At 39.7% G+C, this 23,144-nt stretch overlaps 1 protein-coding gene across 4 annotated transcripts in view; it reads left to right on the forward strand.

Moving 5' to 3' along the window:
• Positions 1-23,144, forward strand: part of EXOC4 (exocyst complex component 4) — an 827,540-nt gene that overhangs the window by 324,791 nt on the left and 479,605 nt on the right. The window contains exon 10 of one of the 4 annotated variants that reach the window (XM_029234273.1): positions 14,429-14,624. The exons of the other annotated variants lie outside the window; for them this stretch is intronic. Within the exon in view, the coding sequence (XP_029090106.1) occupies positions 14,429-14,481 (53 nt within the window). The 3' untranslated portion in view covers positions 14,482-14,624. Of the gene's footprint in view, positions 1-14,428; positions 14,625-23,144 lie in introns of those variants that run through there. 4 annotated transcript variants of the gene reach the window in all.

Raw genomic sequence — 23,144 nt, forward strand, 5'->3', positions numbered from 1 at the left:
TGAGTTCTTCAGTGATCTCTTGGTTATTGAGTAACGTATGGTTTAGCCTCCATGTGTTTGTGTTTTTTTATGTTTTTTCCCTGTAATTTATTTCTAATCTCATAGCACTGTGGTCAGAAAAGATGCTTGATATGATTTCAATTTTCTTAAATTTACTAAGGCTTGATTTGTGACCCAAGATGTAATCTGTCCTGGAGAATGTTCCATGTGCACTTGAGAAGAAAGTGTAATCTGCTGTTTTTGGATGGAATGTCCTATAAATATCAATTAAATCTATCTGGTCTATTGTGTCATTTAAAGCTTCTCTTTCCTTATTTATTTTCATTTTGGATGATCTGTCCATTGGTGTAGGTGAGGTGTTAAAGTCCCCCACTATTATTGTGTTACTGTCAATTTCCTCTTCTAGAGCTGTTAGCAATTACCTTATGTATTGAGCTGCTCCTATGTTGGGTGCATATATATTTAGAATTGTTATATCTTCTTCTTGGATTGATCCCTTGATCATTATGTAGTGTCCTTCCTTGTCTCTTGTAACATTTTTTATTTTAAAGTCTATTTTATCTGATATGAGTATTGCTACTCCAGCTTTCTTTTGATTTTCATTTGCATGGAATATCTTTTTCCATCCCCTCACTTTCGGTCTGTATGTGTCCCTAGGTCTGAAGTGTGTCTCTTGTAGACAGGATATATATGGGTCTTGTTTTTGTATCCATTCAGCAAGCCTGTGTCTTTTGGTTGGAGCAGTTAATCCATTCACGTTTAAGGTAATTATCGATAAGTATGTTCCAATGACCATATTGTTAATTGTTTTGGGCTTGTTTTTGTAGGTCCTTTTCTTCTCTTGTGTTTCCCACTTAGAGAAGTTCCTTTAGCATTTGTTGTAGAGCTGGTTTGGTGGTGCTGAATTCTCTTAGTTTTTGCTTGTCTGTAAAGCTTTTGATTTCTCCATCGAATCTGAATGAGTCCTTGCCGAGTAGAGTAATCTTGGTTGTAGGTTCTTCCCTTTCATCGCTTTAAGTATATTATGCCACTCCCTTCTGGCTTGTAGAGTTTCTGCTAAGAAATCAGCTGTTAACCTTATTGTTTTCAATAAGTTTCCTTGGTCTTTAATTTTTGCCAATTTGATTACTATGTGTCTCAGCGTGTTTCTCCTTGGGTTTATCCTGCCTGGGACTCTCTGCACTTCCTGGACTTGGGTGGCTATTTCCTTTCCCGTGTTAGGGAAGGTTTCGACTGTAATCTCTTCAGATATTTTCTCTGGTCCTTTCTCTCTCTCTTCTCCTTCTGGGACCCTTATAATGCGAATGTTGTTGAGTTTAATGTTGTCCCAGAGGTCTCTTAGGCTGTCTTCATTTCTTTTCATTCTTTTTTCTTTATTCTGTTGTGCAACACTGAATTCCACCATTCTGTGTTCCAGGTCACTTATCCGTTGTTTTGCCTCAGTTATTCTGCTATTGATTCCTTCTAGTGTAGCTTTCATTTCAGTTATTGTATTGTTCATCTTTGTTGTTTGTTCTGTAATTCTTCTAGGAGTTTGTTAAACATTTCTTATATCTTCTCCATCTTTGCCTCCATTCTTTTTCTGAGGTCCTGGATCATCTTCACTATCATTATTCTGAATTCTTTTTCTGGAAGGTTGCCTATCTCCACTGCATTTAGTTGTTTTTCTGGGGTTTTATCTTGTTCCTTCACCTGGTACATAGCCTTCTGCCTTTTCATCTTGTCTGTCTTTCTGTGAATGTGGTTTTTGTTTCACAGGCTGCAGGATTGTAGTTCTTCTTGCTTCTGCTGTCTGTCCTCTGGTCGACCTTCCTATTTTTTATTACCGCTAGCAGCATCATTAGTTTAAGAGTTTTTGTACTTTATCACACATTTTTATGAATTATATATATATAAAAAAGAAAGCATTTGCACCTAAACTTAGCTGAGATACAGCTGCAGGAGTGCTGTCTACTGTTGTCTAACCCCACAAATGAGGGCATGGTGCCAGATTCCATATAATTACCTGGGATGCTCTTTTTGATGTGTCAGTTTAGGTAGGCTACAGTCCTTAGTTAATTCAATAATACAGTAATCTAGGTGTTGCTTAAAGGTCTTTTGTAGATATGAGTAAAGCCTGTAATCAGGTGACTTTGGGTGGGAGATTATCCTAGATATCTGGATGGGCCGGATTCTACCAGCAAAAGGTCTTAAAGGCAGAGTTGCAGCTTCCTTGAAGGAGCAAGTCTATCTGTGGCAACAGCTTCAGCCCCTGCCTGAGGGTTAGTGCCTGCCCTTTGGATCTTGGACTTCCCTAGCTGGTTCCCAATTCCTTGTAATCTCTTAATCTGTATCTCCTACTAGTTCTGTTTCTCTGGTTAAGCCATGACTGATACATTACCGTATCCCAGAAGTGTTTCCTGATAATTTTGTAATGAATAGTGTGCTGCAAACCATGGTTCCAAATTCATCAGTCTGTTCCTGAGTTATAGGTTATAAAAGACTCTTGCTATGTGAGAAATGCCTCTACTTTGAAGACTTTTCAGTTGTGCAGCTGCCATCAACTGTACTGCTGAAGCTACTCACTGTTTTGCCGTTTGATTTTTTTTTTTTCCAGGTTTTTCTTCAGAATGGAAGTTTCATCTTGTAATTTTCTGCTCTAGAGTATAGGGAGATAATGTTTTTGTAATTTTAGTTGTTTTGAAATTGCTCTGTTTGCTTTTTTTGGAAGGAGAAAAGTAACTGCTGTGCATTTTGATTTACTGTATTCAGTAGTTTGACATAGAATATGTTAGCACAAGGTTTAAATGTGAATGTACTAGAGCACCAGTACAGAGAGTTGATACAAGGGAATGTCAGTTATTCTTAAGTTACATTCCAGGATTCTGTCACATGCTGATACAGTGCCAAAGCATATGGAATCTCCATATGGTGTTTCTTTTGGGCTTTTTACCACCTGTAATCTAGCTAATTTTCATTCATTTCAATTTGTCCAAGAGGTAAGCAAACTAAATATGGAAATGGAAATAATATGCCAGTGTTAAAATGCTGAAGTTTGGGATGAGTTACTGTTATTATAGTAATTACCAAGGGGAAAAAAATCATTAAATGAGTGCATTAGTACTATAGTAGTAGTCTTTCTGTCACCTCATTAACAGCGGGGAGCAGTGTATCCATTTCTGACTTGTGGAGTGGAGAGGGAAATTAATTTTATTATTTTATTGAGTCTTCATTTGAAGATAGAATTTGATCATTTGGGGCATCTTTAAAAGTAATAATGAATTTAAATATATTTTCATGGTTCGGGAATAATGGTATTGTGAATGGCATTTGGCATTTTGATTGCATATAAAAAGTAATAAATCTGGTTGCATTCTGACTGCATGGTATTGCAGTTGTTTTATATCATTAAGAACCTTTGATTTCAGAAATGTAAAAAACAAACAAACAACAAAACATGGGTCCATTGAACCATGGTTTTCAGACCTCAAAAAAGCTTCTCTAAGCTCCAGACAGAATTACCGGTTTAAGTGTCAGCTAGCATTGTTTTACCTTGCATTTTAAATGTTTTAGCTTCTCTTCAAAGCAGCTGTTTTATTAGGGCAGAAATCGTTGAAGATGTCTTTGTGCTACTGTTGTCATGTAAGAACAAAAAGGTACTTCTTGTTTACAGGGTAGTGAACATTGGAAACTTTTAACCGGACGTATTTTATTGATACCCACATGTTAAGGAAGTTGAGGCATGATTTTTTTTTCTTTTAATTCTTTTGGCTGCTTTGGGTCTTTGTTGCTGTGTGCAGGCTTTCTCTGGTTGTGGCGAGTGGGGGCTACTCTTGATTGTGGTGCGTGGGCTTCTCATTGTGGTGGCTTCTCTTGGTGTGGAGCAGGGCTCTAGGCATGCAGGCTTCAGTAGTTGTGGCTCACAGGCTCTATACTGCAGGCTCAGTAGTTGTGGCACACGGGCTTAGTTGCTTCACAGCATGTGGGATCTTCCTGGACCATGGATTGAACCAGTGTCCCCTGCATTGGCAGGTGGATTCTTATCCACTGTGCCACCAGGGGAGCCCCGAGGCATAATTATTTTATTTTTTATTTTGTTAAATGTATTTATTTTTGGCTGCGTTGGGTCTTCGTTGTTGTGCACGGGCTTTCTCTAGTTGCGGCGAGTGGGGCTACTCTGCATCGTGGTGCTTGGGCTTCTCATTGCTGTGGCTTCTCTTGTGGACCATGGGCTCTAGGCGTGTGGGTTTTAGTAGTTGTGTCACTGGGCTCAGTAGTTGTGGCTCACGGGCTCTACAGCGTAGGCTCAGTAGTTGTGGCGCGTGGCTTAGTTGCTCCACAGCATGTGGGATCTTCCCAGACCAGGGATCAACCCATGTCCCCTGCGCTGGCAGGCGGATCGTTAACCACTGCACCACCAGGGAAGTCCCCCGAGACATAATTATTGATAATTGAAATTATTTCCGAAGCCAGATACATTAGGCATTGCCTCCTTTCCACCATAGCCACCTCCTGGGAACATGTGGCAGATTGGACAGTTACTTTAGGTTCCTTTTGCTGAATCTCAGTGGTGGCTTGGATTGGGGGTGGGGAGGAGGGAGAGTTCCCCTAACTTGTGATTCTACACAACTAATCAACACAGCCAGCCCAGTCAGCCTGCATGAATGTATCACAGTGTCTGGTGCAAAGTACTAAACACCACCTTTTCTTTATAAGAAAAAATCATGTTTTTCATATTTAAATGTTTCTGAGATCAAGGCACATCTTACATTAATGTGCTATGTTTATTCATCTCTTTAAAATTTTTTATTAAATATTTGAACAAAATATGTTTGAACTATGAGAGGAAGGAGCAGAATTTACCCTTCCTCATGTCTGATCTATTAGCTTTTTGCGTAGTTGAAGGATATTGGATTAACATGCTCTGAGCTCTAATACTACTGTTGCGATTGACCAGCCGGTAGGTAACATTGGGCAAGTTACAGTATCTCAGGCACTGCTTCTTGACTGATAAAGTAGGGGCAGCATTTTATATCCTACTTACTTTACAGGATTATTATAAGAATCAAATAAGATACTGGATATCAAGTATTTTATGAAGTGTGACATGCATGTAAAAGACACTGTTATATTACCATGTGCCTGTCATTTATTTTTTTTCATTCCCAGTGCCTCAATTAATTCACGCTTTTTCCTACCTCACATTGGGATTAGGTTTAATTATCCTCTAAATAAATTTGCTGTCTCTGGCTTTTATAGAATGTGTTGAGTTGTCCTGAAATATTATTCCAAATATGTTACTTTCCTTTTCGAGACTTCTTTACTGTGCTACCTGTCTACTCTGCCAGCTGTTGTTTTCTTCGTATCCTTTTTCCTCCCATTCCATTCCCTGAACTACTTGCTGTGCTTCATATTCCCTACTTGCCACCTGTGTGCCTTTGAATGTGCTATTACTTCTACCTAGAATCCTTTTCTCCCTTCCAAACCCAATTTGTATGTACTCAGTAAAATCTGGTCTGTCTTTCAAGGTCCATCTCTAATATGATTTTCTACCTTTAATTATTTCCCCCACTTTACCAGACCCAAATTTTCTTTTCTAGAAATGACATAGATAATGGGAACCAGGAATAAGGGATGGGAGGCAGTATGGCCCAGTCTGATTTTCTGTTGTTTCCAACAGAGTGAGAGGTGATCTCAGGTTTTATCTTGCTGTTGGAAAATTAGAAGTTCTGGTAGGTTTTTATCTGTCGTGTAGCATGTCACCCCCCAGTGCCTCCTGCCCCTACCCATGTCTCTTCTATGGTGCTTAAATTTTCCTTTACCTAATAAGTGGACTGAATGTAGATCTATAAATATTCCCATTTTATATTATATATCTAATACAAATTTTAAATAAATCTTATGTAAGTTCTTTAGGAAACATGCTGTTTAGAAGAATACAGAGGTGAGCTGTCTGAAAGTAAAAATTCATTTTGTATATTGAAAAATTTCACAGGTTATCTGTTTTTAAATTTAATTATTATTTTACATTGGAGTATAGTTGATTTACAACGTTGTGTTAATTTCAGGTGTACAGCAAAGTAATTCAGTTATACATGAATTCTTTTTCAGATATTTTTTCCCATATAGGTTATTAGAGAATATTGAGTGGAATTCCCTGTGCTATACAGTAGGTCCTTGTTAATTATCTATTTTATATATAGTAGTATGTGTATGTTAATCCGAAACTCCTAATTTATCCCTCCCCCCACCTTTTCCCTTTGGTAACCAGAAGTTTGTTTTCTATGTCTGTGAGTTTGTTTCTGTTTTGTAAATAAGTTCATTTGTATCATCGTTTTACATTATACATATAAGTGATATCATATGGTATTTGTCTTTCTTTGTCTGACTTCACTTAGTATGATAATCTCTAGCCTTTCTTAAGTAATACTTTATCCCATGCTAAGTGGTAATGTCTATAGGAATGCAGCCCAGGCCTTTTGCTGAAAGCTGTAAAGTGCTCAGACTGTATTATTGCAGCTTGATCAAATTTTAAGTTTTAGTTCTCAATCATTTAATACTGTTCTCTAGAAGTCTTTATTGTTAATAAGGTTTGAGTAATAAGATTCATGAAAAATATGTTTAAATGCTAGTTTCCTAAGCACTTTACACCAAAAATTGTTATCATCTATGTCAATTTCAAAATAAATTGATCTCCAGTAGAGAATTTCATTGCTTCTGTCCTCCAGCCTTCGTCCAGTGCTAGGCCAGTATCTACACTGACCTGCATGATCTATGCTTCAAACCATGCAACCAAATTGACTGTTTTTCCTCTAACAAAATTACCATGAACCAGAATTTCAATCACAGGGCTCATTTCAGGTTTTGGGTTTTGTGTCCATTGTCATTTCCTCTTCATTACTGTACCTGAATGCGCTCTTTTCCTAGGCCTGCCTGTCATGCTACAGGTGAGCATCCTGCATGTTACTTTTTATCAATAGAGTTCTACCTGATCTCTCAGACACAGTTTAATGTCTTCTCTTCCCTATTCCATTAGCTCCTTATACATTAGCAGTCATCACATTATATTACAATTTTTTATTTATCTATTTCTTTCCACAAGTCAACTGTGAGAGACCCTAATGGGGAGGAATCATGTCTTACTAAGTTTTTTTTTTTTTTTTTTTACATCTTTATTGGAGTATAATTGCTTTACAATGGTGTGTTAGTTTCTGCTTTATAACGAAGTGAATCAGTTATACATATACATATGTTCCCATATCTCTTCCCTCTAGCGTCTCCCTCCCTGCCACCCTCCCTATCCCACCCCTCTAGGTGGTCACAAAGCACCTAGCTGATCTCCCTGTGCTATGCGGCTGCTTCCCACTAGCTACCTATTTTACGTTTGGTAGTGCATATGTGTCCAAGCCACTCTCTCACTTTGTCACAGCTTCCCCTTCCCCTTCACCACGTCCATTCTCTAATAAGTCTGTGTCTTTATTCCTGTCTTACCCCTGGGTTCTTCATGACATTTTTTTTTCTTAAATTCCATATATATGTGTTAGCATACGGTATTTGTCTTTCTCTTTCTGACTTACTTCACTCTGTATGACAGACTCTAGGTCCATCCACCTCATTACAGATAGCTCAATTTCGTTTCCTTTTATGGCTGAGTAATATTCAATTGTATATATGTGCCACATCTTCTTTATCCATTCATCTGATGATGGACACTTAGGTTGTTTCCATCTCCTGGCTATTGTAAATAGAGCTGCAATGAACATTTTGGTACATGACTCTTTTTGAATTATGGTTTTCTCAGGTTATATGCCCAGTAGTGGCATTGCTGGGTCATATGGTAGTTCTATTTGTAGTTTTTAAAGGAATCTCCACACTGTGCTCCATAGTGGCTTTGCCAATTCACATTCCCACCAGTAGTGCAAGAGTGTTCCCTTTTCTCCACACCCTCTCCAACATTTATTGTTTCTACATTTTTTGATGATGGCCATTCTGACTGGTGTGAGATGATATCTCATTGTAGTTTTGATTTGCATTTCTCTAATGATTAATGATGTTGAGCATTCTTTCATGTGTTTGTTGGCATTCTGTATATCTTCTTTGGAGAAATGTCTGTTTAGGTCTTCTGCCCATTTTTGGATTGGGTTGTTTGTTTTTTTGTTATTGAGCTGCATGAGCTGCTTGTAAATTTTGGAGATTAATCCTTTGTCAGTTGCTTCATTTGCAAATATTTTCTCCCATTCTGAGGGTTGTCTTTTGGTCTTGTTTATGGTTTCCTTTGCTGTGCAAAAGCTTTGAAGTTTCATTAGGTCCCATTTGTTTATTGTTGTTTTTATTTCCATTACTCTAGGAGGTGGGTCAGAAAGGATCTTGCTGTGATTTATGTCATAGAGTGTTCTGCCTATGTTTTCCTCTAAGAGTTTGATAGTGTCTGGCCTTACATTTAGGTCTTTAATCCATTTTGAGCTTATTTTTGTGTATGGTGTTAGGGAGTGATCTAATCTCATACTTTTACAGGTACCTGTCCAGTTTTCCCAGCACCATTTATTGAAGAGGCTGTCCTTTCTCCACTGTACATTCCTGCCACCTTTATCAGAGATAAGGTGTCCATATGTGCGTGGGTTTATCTCTGGGCTTTCTATCCTGTTCCATTGATCTATCTTTCTGTTTTTGTGCCAGTACCATACTGTCTTGATTACTGTAGCTTTGTAGTATAGTCTGAAGTCAGGGAGCCTGATTCCTCCAGCTCCTTTTTTCGTTCTCAAGATTGCTTTGGCTCTTCGGGGTCTTTTGTGTTTCCATACAAATTGTGAAATTTTTTGTTCTAGTTCTGTGAAAAATGCCAGTGGTAGTTTGATAGGGATTGCATTGAATCTATAGATTGCTTTGGGTAGTAGAGTCATTTTCACAATGTTGATTTTTCCAATCCAAGAACATGGTATATCTCTCCATCTATTTGTATCATCTTTAATTTCTTTCATCAGTGTCTTATAGTTTTCTGCATACAGGTCTTTCGTCTCCTTAGGTAGGTTTATTCCTAGATATTTTATTCTTTTTGTTGCAATGGTAAATGGGAGTGTTTTCTTGATTTCACTTTCAGATTTTTCATCATTAGTGTATAGGAATGCCAGAAATTTCTGTGCATTAATTTTGTATCCTGCTACTTTACCGAATTCATTGATTAGCTCTAGTAGTTTTCTGGTAGCATCTTTAGGATTCTTTATGTATAGTATCGTGTCATCTGCAAACAGTGACAGCTTTACTTCTTCTTTTCCGATTTGGATTCCTTTTATTTCCTTTTCTTCTCTGATTGCTGTGGATAAAACTTCCAAAACTATGTTGATAAGAGTGGTGAGAGTGGGCAACCTTGTCTTGTTCCTGATCTTAGTGGAAATGCTTTCAGTTTTTCACCATTGAGGACAGTGTTGGCTATGGGTTTGTCATATATGGCCTTTATTATGTTGAGGAAAGTTCCCTCTATGCCTACTTTCTGCAGGGTTTTTATCATAAATGGGTGTTGAATTTTGTTGAAAACTTTCTCTGCATCTCTTGAGATGATCATATGGTTTTTCTCCTTCAGTTTATTAATATGGTGTATCACATTGATTGATTTGCGTATATTGAAGAATCCTTGCATTCCTGGAATAAACCCCACTTGATCATGGTGTATGATCCTCTTAATGTGCTGTTGGACTCTGGTTGCTAGTATTTTGTTGAGGATTTTTGCATCTATGTTCATCAGTGATATTGGAATGTAGTTTTCTTTCTTTGTGACATGTTTGTCTGGTTTTGGTATCAGGGTGTTGGTGGCCTCCTAGAATGAGTTTGGGAGTGTTCCTCCCTCCGCTATATTTGGGAAGAGTTTGAGAAGGATAGGTGTTAGCTCTTCTCTAAATGTTTGGTAAAATTCACCTGTGAAGCCATCTGGTCCTGGGCTTTTGTTTGTTGGAAGATTTTTAATCACAGTTTCAATTTCGGTGCTTGCGATTGGTCTGTTCGTATTTTCTGTTTCTTCCTGATTCAGTCTTGGCAGGTTGTATATTTCTAAGAATTTGTCCATTTCTTCCAGGTTGTCCATTTTATTGGCATAGAGTCGCTTGTAGTAATCTCTCATGATCTTTTGTATTTCTGCAGTGTCAGTTGTTACTTCTCCTTTTTCATTTCTAATTCTATTGATTTGAATCTTCTCCCTTTTTTCCTTGATGAGTCTCGCTAATGGTTTATCAATTTTGTTTATCTTCTCAAAGAACCAGCTTTTAGTTTTGTTGATCTTTGCTATCGTTTCCTCCATTTCTTTTTCATTTATTTCTGATCTGATCTTTATGATTTCTTTCCTTCTGCTAACTTTGGGGGTTTTTTGTTCTTTCTGTAATTGCTTTAGGTGCAAGGTTAGGTTATTTTTTCGAGATGTTTCTTTTTTCTCAAGGTAGGATTGTATAACTATAAACTTCCCTCTTAGAACTGCTTTTGCTGCATCCCATAGGTTTTGGGTTGTCTTGTCTCCATTGTCATTTGTTTCTAGGTAGTTTTTGATTTCCTCTTTGATTTCTTCAGTGATCACTTCGTTATTAAGTCGTGTATTGTTTAGCTTCCACGTGTTTGTATTTTTTACAGTTCTTTTCCTGTAATTGATATCTAGTCTCATAGCATTGTGTTCGGAAAAGATACTTGATACAATTTCAATTTTCTTAAATTTACCAAGGCTTGATTTGTGACGCAAGATATCATCTATCCTGGAGAATGTTCCATGAGCACTTGAGAAAAGTGTGTATTCTGTTGATTTTGGATGGAATGTCCTATAAATATCAATTAAGTCCATCTTGTTTAATGTATCATTTAAAGCTTGTGTTTCCTTACTTATTTTCATTTTGGATGATCTGTCCATTGGTGAAAGTGGGGTGTTAAAGTCTCCTACTATGAATGTGTTACTGTCGATTTCCCCTTTTATGGCTGTTAGTATTTGCCTTATGTTTTGAGGTGTTCCTATGTCGGGTGCCTAAATATTTACAATTGTTATATCTTCTTCTTGGATCGATCCCTTGATCATTATGTAGTGTCCTTCTTTGTCTCTTCTAATAGTCTTTGTTTTAAAGTCTATCTTGTCTGATATGAGAATTGCTACTCCAGCTTTCTTTTGGTTTCCATTTGCATGGGATATCTTTTTCCATCCCCTCACTTTTAGTCTGTATGTGTCTCTAGGTCTGAAGTGGGTCTGTTGTAGACAGTATATATATGGGTTTTGTTTTTGTATCCTTTCAGCCAGTCTGTGTCTTTTGGTGGGAGCATTTAATCCTTTTACATTTAAGGTAATTATCGATATGTATGTTCCTTTTCCCATTTTCTTAATTGTTTTGGGTTTGTTATCGTAGGTCTTTTCCTTCTCTTGTGTTTCTTGCCTAGAGAAGATCCTTTAGCATTTGTTGTAAAGCTCGTTTGGTGGTGCTGAAGTCTCTCAGCTTTTGCTTGTCTGTAAAGGTTTTAATTTCTCCATCAAATCTGAATGAGATCCTTGCTGGGTAGAGTAGTCTTGGTTGCAGGTTTTTGTCCTTCATCACTTTAAATATGTCCTGCCAGTCCCTTCTGGCTTGTAGAGTTTCTGCTGAAAGATCAGTTGTTAAGCTTATGGGGATTCCCTTGTGTGTTATTTGTTGTTTTTCCCTTGCTGCTTTTAATATGTTTTCTTTGTATTTAATTTTTGACAGTTTGATTAATATGTGTCTTGACGTGTTTCTCCTTGGATTTATCCTGTATGGGACTGTCTGTGCTTCTTGGACTTGATTAACTATTTCCTTTCCCATATTAGGGAAGTTTTCAACTATAATCTCTTCAAATATTTTCTCACTCCGTTTCTTTTTTTCTTCTTTTTCTGGAACCTCTGTAATTTGAATGTTTCTGCGTTTAATGTCCCAGAGGTCTCTGAGAGACTGTCCTCAGTTCTTTTTATTCTTTTTTCTTTATTCTTCTCTGCAGTAGTTATTTCCACTATTTTATCTTCCAGGTCACTTATCCGTTCTTCTGCCCCTGTTATTCAGCTATTGATCCCTTCTAGATTATTTTTAATTTCATTTATTGTGTTGTTCATCGTTGCTTGTTTCCCCTTTAGTTCTTCTAGGTCCTTGTTAAATGTTTCTTGCATTTTTTTCTATTCTGTTTCCAAGATTTTGGATCACCTTTAGTATCATTATTCTGAATTCTTTTTCAGGTAGACTGCCTATTTCCTCTTCATTTGTTAGGTGTGGTGGGTTTTTACCTTGGTCCTTCATCTGCTGTGTGTTTTTCTGTCTTCTCATTTTGCTTATTTTACTGTGTTTGGGGGTCTCCTTTTTGCAGGCTGCAGGTTCGTAGTTCCCATTGTTTTTGGTGTCTGTCCCCAGTGGCTAAGGTTGGTTCAGTGGCTTGTGTAGGCTTCCTGGTGGAGGGGACTAGTGCCTGTGTTCTGGTTGATGAGGTTGGATCTTGTCCTTTTGGTGGGCAGGTCCACGTATGGTGGTGTGTTTTGGGGTGTCTGTGGCCTTATTATGATTTTAGGCAGCCTCTCTGCTAATGGTTGCGGTTGTGTTCCTGTCTTGCTAGTTGTTTGGCATAGGATGTCCAGCACTGTAGCTTGCTGGTTGTTGAGTGAAGCTGGGTGCTGGTGTTGAGATGGAGATCTCTGGGAGATTTTCGCCGTTTGATATTATGTGGAGCTGGGAGGTCTCTTGTGGACCAGTGTCCTGAAGTTGGCTCTCCCACATCAGAGGCACAGCACTGACTCCTGGCTGCGGCACCAAGAGCCTTTCATCCACACGGCTCAGAATAAAAGGGAGAAAAAGTAGAAAGAAAGAAAGAAAGGAAGAAAGGGAGGAAGGGAGGAAGGAAGGAAGAGGATAAAATTAAAGTAAAATAAAATAAAGTTATTAAAAGAAAAAATAATTAAGAAAAAAAATTTTTTAAGTGAAAAAAAATTTTTTAAAAAGTAAAAAAAAAAAAAAGGACGGATAGAACCCTAGGACAAATGATGAAAGCAAAACTATACAGACAAAATCTCACACAGAAGCATACACATACACACTCACAAAAAGAGGAAAAGGGGAAAAAAGAATAAATCTTGCTCTCAAAGTCCACTTCCTCAATTTGGGATGATTCGTTGTCTATTCAGGTATTCCACAGATGCAGGATATATCAAGTTGATTGTGGAGCTTTAATCCGCTGCTCCTGAGGCTGCTGGGCGAGATTTCCCTGTCTCTTCTTTGTTCTCACAGCTCCTGGGGCTCACCTTTGCATTTGACCCCGCCTCTGCATGTAGGTCGCCGGAGGGCGTCTGTTCTTCGCTCAGACAGGACGGGGTTAAAGGAGCCGCTGATTCACGGACTCTGGCTCACGCAGGCGGCGGGGGGGGGGTGGGGTGGGGGGGGAGGGAGGGGCATGGAGTGCGGGGCGAGTCTGCGGCGGCAGAGGCCAGCCTCACGTTGCACCAGCCTGAGGCGCGCCGTGCATTCTCTCGGGGAAGTTGTCCCCGGATCCCGGGACCCTGGCAGTGGCGGGCTGCACAGGCTCCCAGGAGGGGAGGTGTGGATAGTGACCTGTGCTCGCACACAGGCTTCTTGGTGGCGGCAGCAGCAGCCTTAGCGTCTCCTGCCCGTCTCTGGGGTCCGAGTTGTTAGCAGCAGCTCAGTGCCCGTCTCTGGGGCTTCTTTAAAAAGCGGTCTTAATCCGCTGTCCTCGCGCACCAGGAAACAGAGAAGGAAGAAAAGGACTCTTGCCTCTTCGGCAGGTCCAGACTTTTCCCCGACTCCCTCCAGGCTAGCCTTGGTGCACTAACCCTTTCAGGCTGTGTTCACGCCACCAATCCTCGTCCTCTGCCTGTGCTCCAACCGAAGCCCGAGCCTCAGCTCCCAGCCCCGCCCACCCTAGCGGGTGAGCAGACAAGCCTCTGGGGCTGGTGAGTGCAGGTTGGCACCGATCCTCTGTGCGGGAATCTCGCCGCTTTGCCCTCCGCACCCCTGTTAATGCGCTCTCCTCCGCGGCCCTGAAGCTCCCCGCCTCCTACACCCGCAGTCTCCTCCCATGAAGGGGCTTTTAGTGTGTGGAAACCTTTCCTCCTTCACAGCTCAGTCCCACTGGTGCAGGTCCCGTCCCTATTCTTTTGTCTCTGTTTATTCTTTTTTCTTTTGCCCTACCCAGGTACATGGGGAGTTTCTTGCCTTTTGGGAGGTCTGAGGTCTTCTGCCAGCGTTCAGTAGGTGTTCTGCAACAGTTGTTCCACGTGTAGATGTATTTCTGATGTATCTGTGGGGAGGAAGTTGATCTCCGCGTCTTACTCTTCCGCCATCTTCCCCCTCTGCTTTGTCTTGCCCATGTCTTAACTAATTTTTTAAAACCCTTTGCCTTGCAACTTACATGCAGGAAGTGTGTGTAGAATCAAAAGATGGATTAATAATCATAAGATTCCTTGTCTTCTGATTCCCCTTAGGCACAGCAGTACGTCATGAAATATATAGAAACCTCCAAGACTGCTGTGGATGAAAAAATATTTGGGAAAGCAGCGGACTGGATAGGGATTTCCCTGGTGGCACAGTGGTTAAGAATCCACCTGCCAGTGCAGGGGACATGGGTTTGAGGCCTGGTCCAGGAAGATCGCACATGCCACGGAGCAACTAAGCCCACGAGCCACAGCTGCTCAGCCCACATGCCACAGCTATTGAAGCCCTCATGCCTAGAGCCCATGTTCCACAACAAGAGAAGCCACCGCAATGAGAAGCCTGCCTACAGCAATGCAGCTTAGCCCCCACTCGCTGCAAGTAAGAGAAAGCCCGTGTGCAGCAATAAAGACCCAATGCAGCCAAAAATAAATAAATTTTTTTTAAGAAGTAAAATTATTGGAAAAATTGAATCTAGCCTGTAATGTCCCTTGGGTATGGATTAATTCCTATAACACAGAATGGTCTGGGCAAGTTATTTATCTAAATAACAATGAACAAGTATTTATTGAATCCCCATCAGCCTAAGGGACTGTGTTAGATGTGGCTCTTCTGTGTATAGACTGAGGCATATAAATAGATTGTAAAACTAGCAATCATTAAAATGCCATTTTTCATTGCTGATCACTGAGTATAGTACATTAGCCATGTGTTAACTGTTTTCCGAAGTAAGATATTTCAAGTCTCATCTTCAAAGATAACCTCTACTTTATTCTCTTTAAGCTACATGTCTTTATAATAGTTATATTTTTGAATAATACCTATGTGCCCCTGTTTTTAATTTTTTTTTTTTTTTTTTTTAGTAAAATTCAAAGTCATTAACCTTGCCCCTCTAAGAATCTAGGCTTATATTTAGAAGCCTTGGGGTCACTTGAGGTACATACAGAGAGAAAGAGCACAGACTTTGGAATCAGAGTGCCTGGGTTTAAACTTTGGCTGTGCTCCTTCAGCTACATGATTTTAAACAAGTTTACTTCAGCATCTCTTTGCTATTTTATCATCTACAAAATACAGACAATAGTGGTACCTACGTCATGGATAATTCTGAGGATTAAATGAGATAATGCAAATAAGACTCTTAACAATGATGGTTAGCTATTCTAACATACAATCCACATGCAACTTTTTGAAGTAAAAATTCCAGTTTGGCATACTCCTGTATAGCATGAAAATTGTGTTTTTGAACTTTCAGAATTTTGAATATTCACCTTTTATATGTAACTATATAAGGTAGTTATGCTCTTATGACGGAATTGGCCAGATTAGGTTGTTTCTGATAGAAGTGGGGTGTGTGCGTCACTGAGAAAATGCTAACCCCATGATTTTTCATGGACTTCATTTTTCCTGTTAGGTCTTGCCCATAGTTAAGTTGTTGCAGTGTAGCTTGGTACCTGTGCTCTTCAACTTGTCGCCAGGTATGTTCTTAATGGATTGTTGTAACTTTAATGAAACCCAGTCTTGCTGAATCACTAAACCTGCTTTCTCTTGGAGGGCTTTTTACTGGGACCTGACAGATCGCCTCTCCAGAGCCTTCAGACGTCCTGGCTCTCTAATTCTTCTCCATAACGAGTTTTGTGCCGCATGATAAAATATTCATGTTCCAATAGGTTCTAAACTAATTATCTGCAGCCAGCAGTTGCCGCTGCAGTCATTTGCTGTTAGCTTGGCTCAAGTTAATGGCTTGTGTGTCAGTACAAATAGTCCCTTCTGGCTGTTTCCTGTCGCTGATTCTTATCCTAAATGGAATTTCCCTACATATCTAGAGTTAATTCTTCTTATTTTTGAAAGGAGATTTCTTGCCCTACTTTTTCCGTCCCTTTTTCTCCCCATTTTAAGATGACTAGCTCCCCACAGCTGACCTCCATCTTCAATCCCATGTCGCCGCCAAATTCATGACTCCCATGCTGCTGAGGAAGAAAAAGTCAAGTCCCAACTTTACATTTAATGCGACATATGGTGTCAGCGTTTTAAAGAAACAACGTAAAGTACCACGGTAGGGATGAGTTTGTAAGAGAAGCATTTCTGCTTGGATGGTGGAGACCTACAAAGGGAGTATTATGATAGGAATTAACCACTTTGGGAACAGTTATGGGGCTGTACACAAAGGAGATAAGGCACTAATGGAGTATTTGTTGTGAGTATTGATGGAAATGATGAGTGAAATGCTGAAAGAGTGGGGGGATTCAAGAGCAGAGGACTGAGGTCTTGGTCTTGGTCTTGGGGGAATCTGCAGTGATGCGGAAGTGAGAAGGAAAGGGGCCAAGCCAGCAAGGAAACCTTCTTGATACCCAAGGACTGGATCAGCTTCCCTGCCCAGGGCTTTCTTAGACACGTCCAGCTTCCTTCTGTTTCAGCAGCAAGGGAATGAATGAATGTGAATGAAGTTAAGTCAGAGAAAGGGAGTATGTTGTTAGATTGATAGAGGGTGGGCCTCCTTTGGAGTTTCTAAGTGCCTCTACCTCAGTGTTGGTCATCTATCTCTTCAGAAGAGAGTAGCTAACCTAAAACAGTTAACTGGGGTGTTTGACCATAGAGACAGATACCCATGTTCAACATAAATAATATGGCTTTTATTCAGCCTGAGTTTCTTAGAATGCTATAGTCATCACACTCCTTTAAATACCACCTAGCCTCTCTCTTCCTTCCCAAGTAAAACAAACACAGATATCTTAGGTTGCATATTGGTTCTTTGCCCGTAATCTGATACATGCCATATGCATTTTGTAAATGGCCTAGGGATTTCATGAGCCCAGTGCTAATGATTTGATTTTAAAATCAAAGCTTTTCATGAACTTTTAAAAAAATTGGATTTTATTTTGAATAAAAAGAGTTGTTAGATTCATACTCTTAGAACCTGTCAGGATGTTGAGATACAGGTGTGTGGTGCATAAAACTTGCATGATTTTTACGGAGCTCTGAATAGTAAAGAAAATTCTCCTGATACTAACTGTCTGGATCCAACAGTTCATTCTTCATTGTACTTAAAAGAGCACATGCGTGGGGAATTAGAATAAGTGTTTTCCCCTCACGCATTGTTTCTGACCTCTGTCGTATGTTTGTTAATTCATCTGCTTTTTATTCCTTGATCAAAGCCAAAATATATCTGTTAAAACACCCACAGTGAAATGCTTCCTGAAAGGAAATGTTAGCTGGCATTTAGGTTCTCTTTTTTCTTTTTTTAGTAAAAACATTTTTGCCCTGGAATCTGTTATAAACGTAATTCCCAGGAAATGTATAAAAGGAAAATCTAATAACAGCAGTAGAATTTTGGCTCCTTAGAGTTCAGATATAACTTGAAATTAAAGGAGTTACTGCATATTTTAATTTGCATTCATTTTCTAGGTACAACTTCATAATAATCAATTTCTTCAATTAAATGTATGAATAATGCTCTCTTTTAAGTTCATGAAATACCTGAGGCATTTTCGGGGAGTAAAACATTGGCTAATTTAATGGGAAAAATGTGTTTAAGCTAACCCCTCTTCCCTTTTATGGTAGAACAATAATCTTGGCAATTACAAATGTTATACATATTCTTTAAATTTCTATTCCTTTTTTTCTTTTTTCAATTTTAAAGGCATTAATAAATATATATTATGTTTTTCTGATAGTCCCCTTAGGCTGTGGTTATGCTCATTGAAGAGATATGAGATATAAATTTTGTTTAATGGAATCCTGATTGTTTAAGATATTTGACAGCTAACACTGTTGATACTTCTTCAAATCATCTCATAAACTTTCAAATCATCTCATAAACTTTCAGTTGCTTAGAAGGGGAATGCTGCTGATGACTGTCTCCAAGAGAATCGTGAGGGACAGAAGAAGGAAAGTCTGCACTCAGCTATGGTACCTCCAAGGGTATCATATGACCAGCTTCATTGGTCCTCTGTACTGTTTTAAGACTAAAGGGCTTAGGAGGAGAAATATAATATACAGTAATTATGTAAAATGCTTATCAGATCTATGATTTTAAGCAGTTAAACCAATTACCCCAAACTTTGGTTTGCGTTTGCTGTATGTTTCTATTTCTCTTTTTTCTTTCCAAAGTGCCTGTTCTTATCCCTTGACCATTTTTCCGTACTTCTTGTTAATTTGTATATATTACATATACACTTTATTAAGTGTGGCAAAATCATTTTCTTCCAGTGTGCTGCTCACTTTTTAATCCTTTATAGTAGCTGTCATTATGCAAAAGTTTAAATTTTTTGTCAGTTACTGTCTCTTTTCTTTACAGCTTCTTAATTTTTAATTTTGTTTAAATAAACCTTCCCTACCTCAATATTAAAAATTAACAAACACTTCTTTTTTTCTATACTCCATATTTAAATTTTTCCTTATTATATCTAGGTCATTAATACATATGAAATTTATTTTTGTGTAAATGTGACATAGAACTTAATTTTTTCAGATGTGAAATCAGTGACCCAACCCACCTTTTATTGGTCAATCCTGGCCTTTCTCCAGTGATTTGAAATGTATACTAGTCCCCACATGCATAATTAGGGTTTCTTGATTTCAGATGAAAAGGAGCCAGCTTAGTGAGCTTAAGAGAAAAGGGGTAATTATTTAGGAGAGTGGGCTTTCTCTCAGAACCCCAGAACAGGAAATGTGGCTGAGCCTTGGGAACAACTATGACCAGTGTCTCAAATGCCATCAGGTTTTCATTCTCTTTCTGTTCATTTCTCATCTCTTCTTGTCTCTACATATCAGCTTTATTCTTCTTTCTCTCTGTAGACTGTCTTTTTATAACTGGTTCCTGAGCTTCTCAGCTGCCTGGAAGGAGATTGACTCTTTTGGTCTCTAGTCCAAAAATCTCAGTTTGGGTCAGCTGCCCTTCATTGTGTCTTGGAAATGAAGTCATATAAAAACACAGCCAGTCCCACCAGAACCATATGGAAAAAGGTGCAGTGACTAGTAAAAGGTTAATACTTCCTTAGATGCCTACTCTTAGGTGTATGGGTCTGGTTCTGAGCTCTGTAGAAATGAAAATTTAGCTGTTTACCCATGCCTGTTCCGATTCAGTGCTGTGTGCTATAGTCCTTAGAAAACTGTAGGACAAGTACTTCTCATACATATATTTTTTTCTTTAAAAAATACTACTGGCTGGTATTTATTCTTCCAGATGAAATTTAGAATCAGCATGTCAAGTTCCATTACATAGCCCATCGTCTTTTGATGGGAATATATTGAATTTATAGATTTATAAGCTGAGAATTGGCTTCTTATTGTGAGACTGGAATCTTTTTTTTTTTCAATCTTTATTTTATGTTAAACTATGTTACATGGCTGTATTAGTGTCAACTGAATATTCATTCCTAATTTGTGCTTAACCAAATAATGCTTAATAGAATAATAATAGTTTAGACAACACATGTGAGTGAAGGAAGTAAATAAAGATTTCCTACAATCCTGTCAGTCAAGGATAACTATTTACATTGAGGGACATGATGGGACTGCATCTTCCACAGGGGTTAAAATTTTAGGATACAGCAAATGTCAGTTACTTGTAAGTAGCAGGAAACCTGTTTACAGGAGTTTATTATTATTTACATAAAAAGTCTGAAGATTGGCAGTTGGTTCAATGATTCAACGAAATCAGAGCTGATTCTGTACAATTCTTTTGCCTTTTGTCTGGTGGTAACAAGATGGCTGCTGCAGTGACAGTCATTATATTCATGCTTGAGGCAGGAGGGTAAGGGAGGGGGTGTGTGATTTTGTCCTCTTGTCAGAAACATAAAAGGTTTTTCAGGTCACCTCGGCTTATGTCTGGTGACATGACCATTCCTCTATGCAGATAAGGTTGACAAAAGGAAGCATTTGGCACTTTGGTCTCTATTTTGGGAAGTGGGGTTGGATTGGCCTTGGGTAGCTGTTCAACACCATCTGTCTTTGCAAATAAGGTGAAAAATCACCCTTGAAAATATTTTAAGTTGTATAAACCCAGTTTTGTACCATAGATGATTGTTCCTCTGTATCTTCTTTAACCGGTATTTCCCTATACCCCTTAATTAATTCATTTTCTTCCCTCAAGGTTTTCTTTTTTTTTTTTAGAAGAAATATGGACTTTAATGAAGATTCTTTCCCTTTGGTATCAGTGAGACACGTGAAAACATCCAAACAAAAAGAAAAGGAAAAAGAGGGAGGTGAGGGTTTAGATAGTCCATGCTCCCTTATCCACAAAGCCTAATGACAGAGCAGGGCCAGCTCCCCTGTGGTTGAGGCAGGACCCGGCCTGGAGAAGGGATTCAGTAACTGCAGGTTTTAAGTGTCCCCAACCCCGGCCCCCACCCTCCCCTTGTGAAACTAACACTCTTCAGCCAAACTTCTGCCTCCCAGCCTGGCGGTGGGAGGTCCAACTTTCTCTAGTCCTAGCTCACACTCGAATTCTCTCGGCATCTAGTCTCTCAGAAAAGATAACGCTACCAGCAAAGGCCGGGGTGAGGAAAATGCCAATAGTTGTAAAAGGGCTTTGAAAAGTCAAAAAGGTGACGTGTAAATCAATTATTATCATTTTGTGCTCAGGAATAAGCTATGGAAAACAAATTAGGAAAGTAAATCTACAGCCCTAAAAGATACGCATATAAAATAATAAACAAATGCAGTTCCAAATCTACCGATGGTATCTGGGGATTGTCTACTGCTTTAGAGTCTCAATGCCCCTGTTCCCACCTCCACAAAATCCACCTAGGATGACGCTTCAGTCATCCCCCCACCACTCCAGCAGGGGGAGGCAGGGCAGAGGCTACAGGGGGAAGGGCTATACTTTGCCTCTAGAGTATAGCCTGCATGCAACATGGGAGGGGTGGGCTTACCAAATGTATATATAGACCCCCTGGGGTGAGGGCCCCGCCCAGGAGGCACTGAGCAAGGGAGGGGTCCATCTCCCCACTGGCTGGGAGGGGGCTCTGAGGCAATCGCTAAGGGTTGCATATCCCCGGGGAGAGGGGACAGCTGCCACTCCTGCCTCTGTTCGCCGACCTAAACTGGAGGGGTTACTGAGCAAGGAGAGGACGGGGTCCCAGAAGCCAAGGTGTCAGCACCCCCATCCTTGACTTCAGGGGTCCAAGAACTCTTTGCATAAAATATCTCCAGGCCTAGGAGATGGTCAAAGGCACAAAGTTTAAACGCTGGGAGGGAGGGTTGTTGAGAGGGGTCTGGGGTACCCTGAGCCCAGGGGTAGACTCAAGGTGTGATTCATTCCCCCTTCCCTGGAAGGGTGATTGCTACACTGGGCCTATCACCACAGGACATTTTCCATTACAAGGAGGCATACTGCCCAGGCCTCCAGCACCACCTTGGAGAGGGGGGTATCCAGTTGACACAGGAAAGTCAAGGTTTTCTAAGAAGCCATTTTTCCTACTTGCCTGTCACCCGTACAATGCAGGACAGAGTCTCGGAAACCCTAGAAATTATTTACGTTTCATTTCCATCAGTTTTAAATTTATTCTTTGACTCTTTAATATTGGATTGCCTCGGCCATTCCTCATTAGTTGGAGTGGTGACTCTATTTGCGTTTGTCCATTTCCTGTTTACCGTGAAGAAATAGTGGAACTTGTGTGAAGGGTGCCTTTGCTCTTTCCGTCAGCTTTGCCATCCTGTTCTGGACTGCCCAGGCCCAGGGCTGGGTTTCTGCCCCAATGATAAGAAGGCCACACTGACCTCTAGACTAGACACTCATGGTGCTTCTCTGTTGCCTGAGTTCTACATTATCAGGTTCCTTTGCCTCCTGAAACTGCTGCTTTGTGAACTGCTGGTTCACGTGGTCCTCTAAATCGCATTCATCTGGCGCTTCCAGACTTGTCCTTGTTATTAGGTCTCATTGCGTCAGCAGTTATGACAGACCCCTGACGAACAGAGAGTTCTTTCTTACCTATGAAAAATATTAGCTTTATTTTAGCCATAGCTGTTTTCGTAAGTGTGTGAAGAGCTGGAAAATTGCAATTAGTTTCAGATAAGCACAGCTGAAATAGTCTTGTTTTGTACTAAGGCAATAAATTGAAAGAAGGTTTGAGGGCATTGGGTCATTGTAGTTTCTAATGATACAACTAATGCATTATAGGTTCATGTATCATACTGGGACCTTGTTACTTATGAAATCTAACATAAAAGGATCTTAATGTGTCCTTAATAATCCTCGTGCCTTTTAATAAAAGCTTTTAATTTTTAGTCCGAGTCATCACATTTTTGTATCGCTAGCCCCCCTGTGGCCAAACTGAATACTTGACTAATTAACTTTAATAATAGAAAGACTCCTTAGGAATGTGCTGGTCTGCTGGGATAGACTGGCGACTCATGAAGTCATGGAAAGAGGATGAAATCATTTTGGTCATTCAGTGTCACTTTAAAAAAGAAAATTTAAATTGGCCGTTGCAGGCCAAGGAGGACAGTCTGCGGTTGGCGTTCAGGAGGCTACGTGCTGTATTTCAGCTGCTTGATCCGTCCTGGCGGGTCGCCACACTGTGGCACTAGTGGTCATTTTTAACGGCATATGAAATTGAAAGAGACCGAACAAAGTGTTGGAAGGAAAACTGTGTTTTTTAATTATTAACATGTCCAGAATGAAATGGGGCTTTTTTTTTTTTTTTGTAAGCCAAAGAAGTGTATGTTTTTAAAAAGCAAGTCAAACTTGGCCACCTTCTCTCTCATGAACATCTGTAAGCATTGAGTTTAATGGCCTTGTAGCTGCTCTTGGCTGGGAGGTTTCTAGTT

The sequence above is a fragment of the Monodon monoceros genome, unplaced genomic scaffold (assembly GCF_005190385.1).
Source record: "Monodon monoceros isolate NGI ecotype Baffin Bay Population unplaced genomic scaffold, NGI_Narwhal_1 Super_Scaffold_2, whole genome shotgun sequence".
In the NCBI taxonomy this organism is placed as follows: Eukaryota; Metazoa; Chordata; class Mammalia; order Artiodactyla; family Monodontidae; genus Monodon; species Monodon monoceros.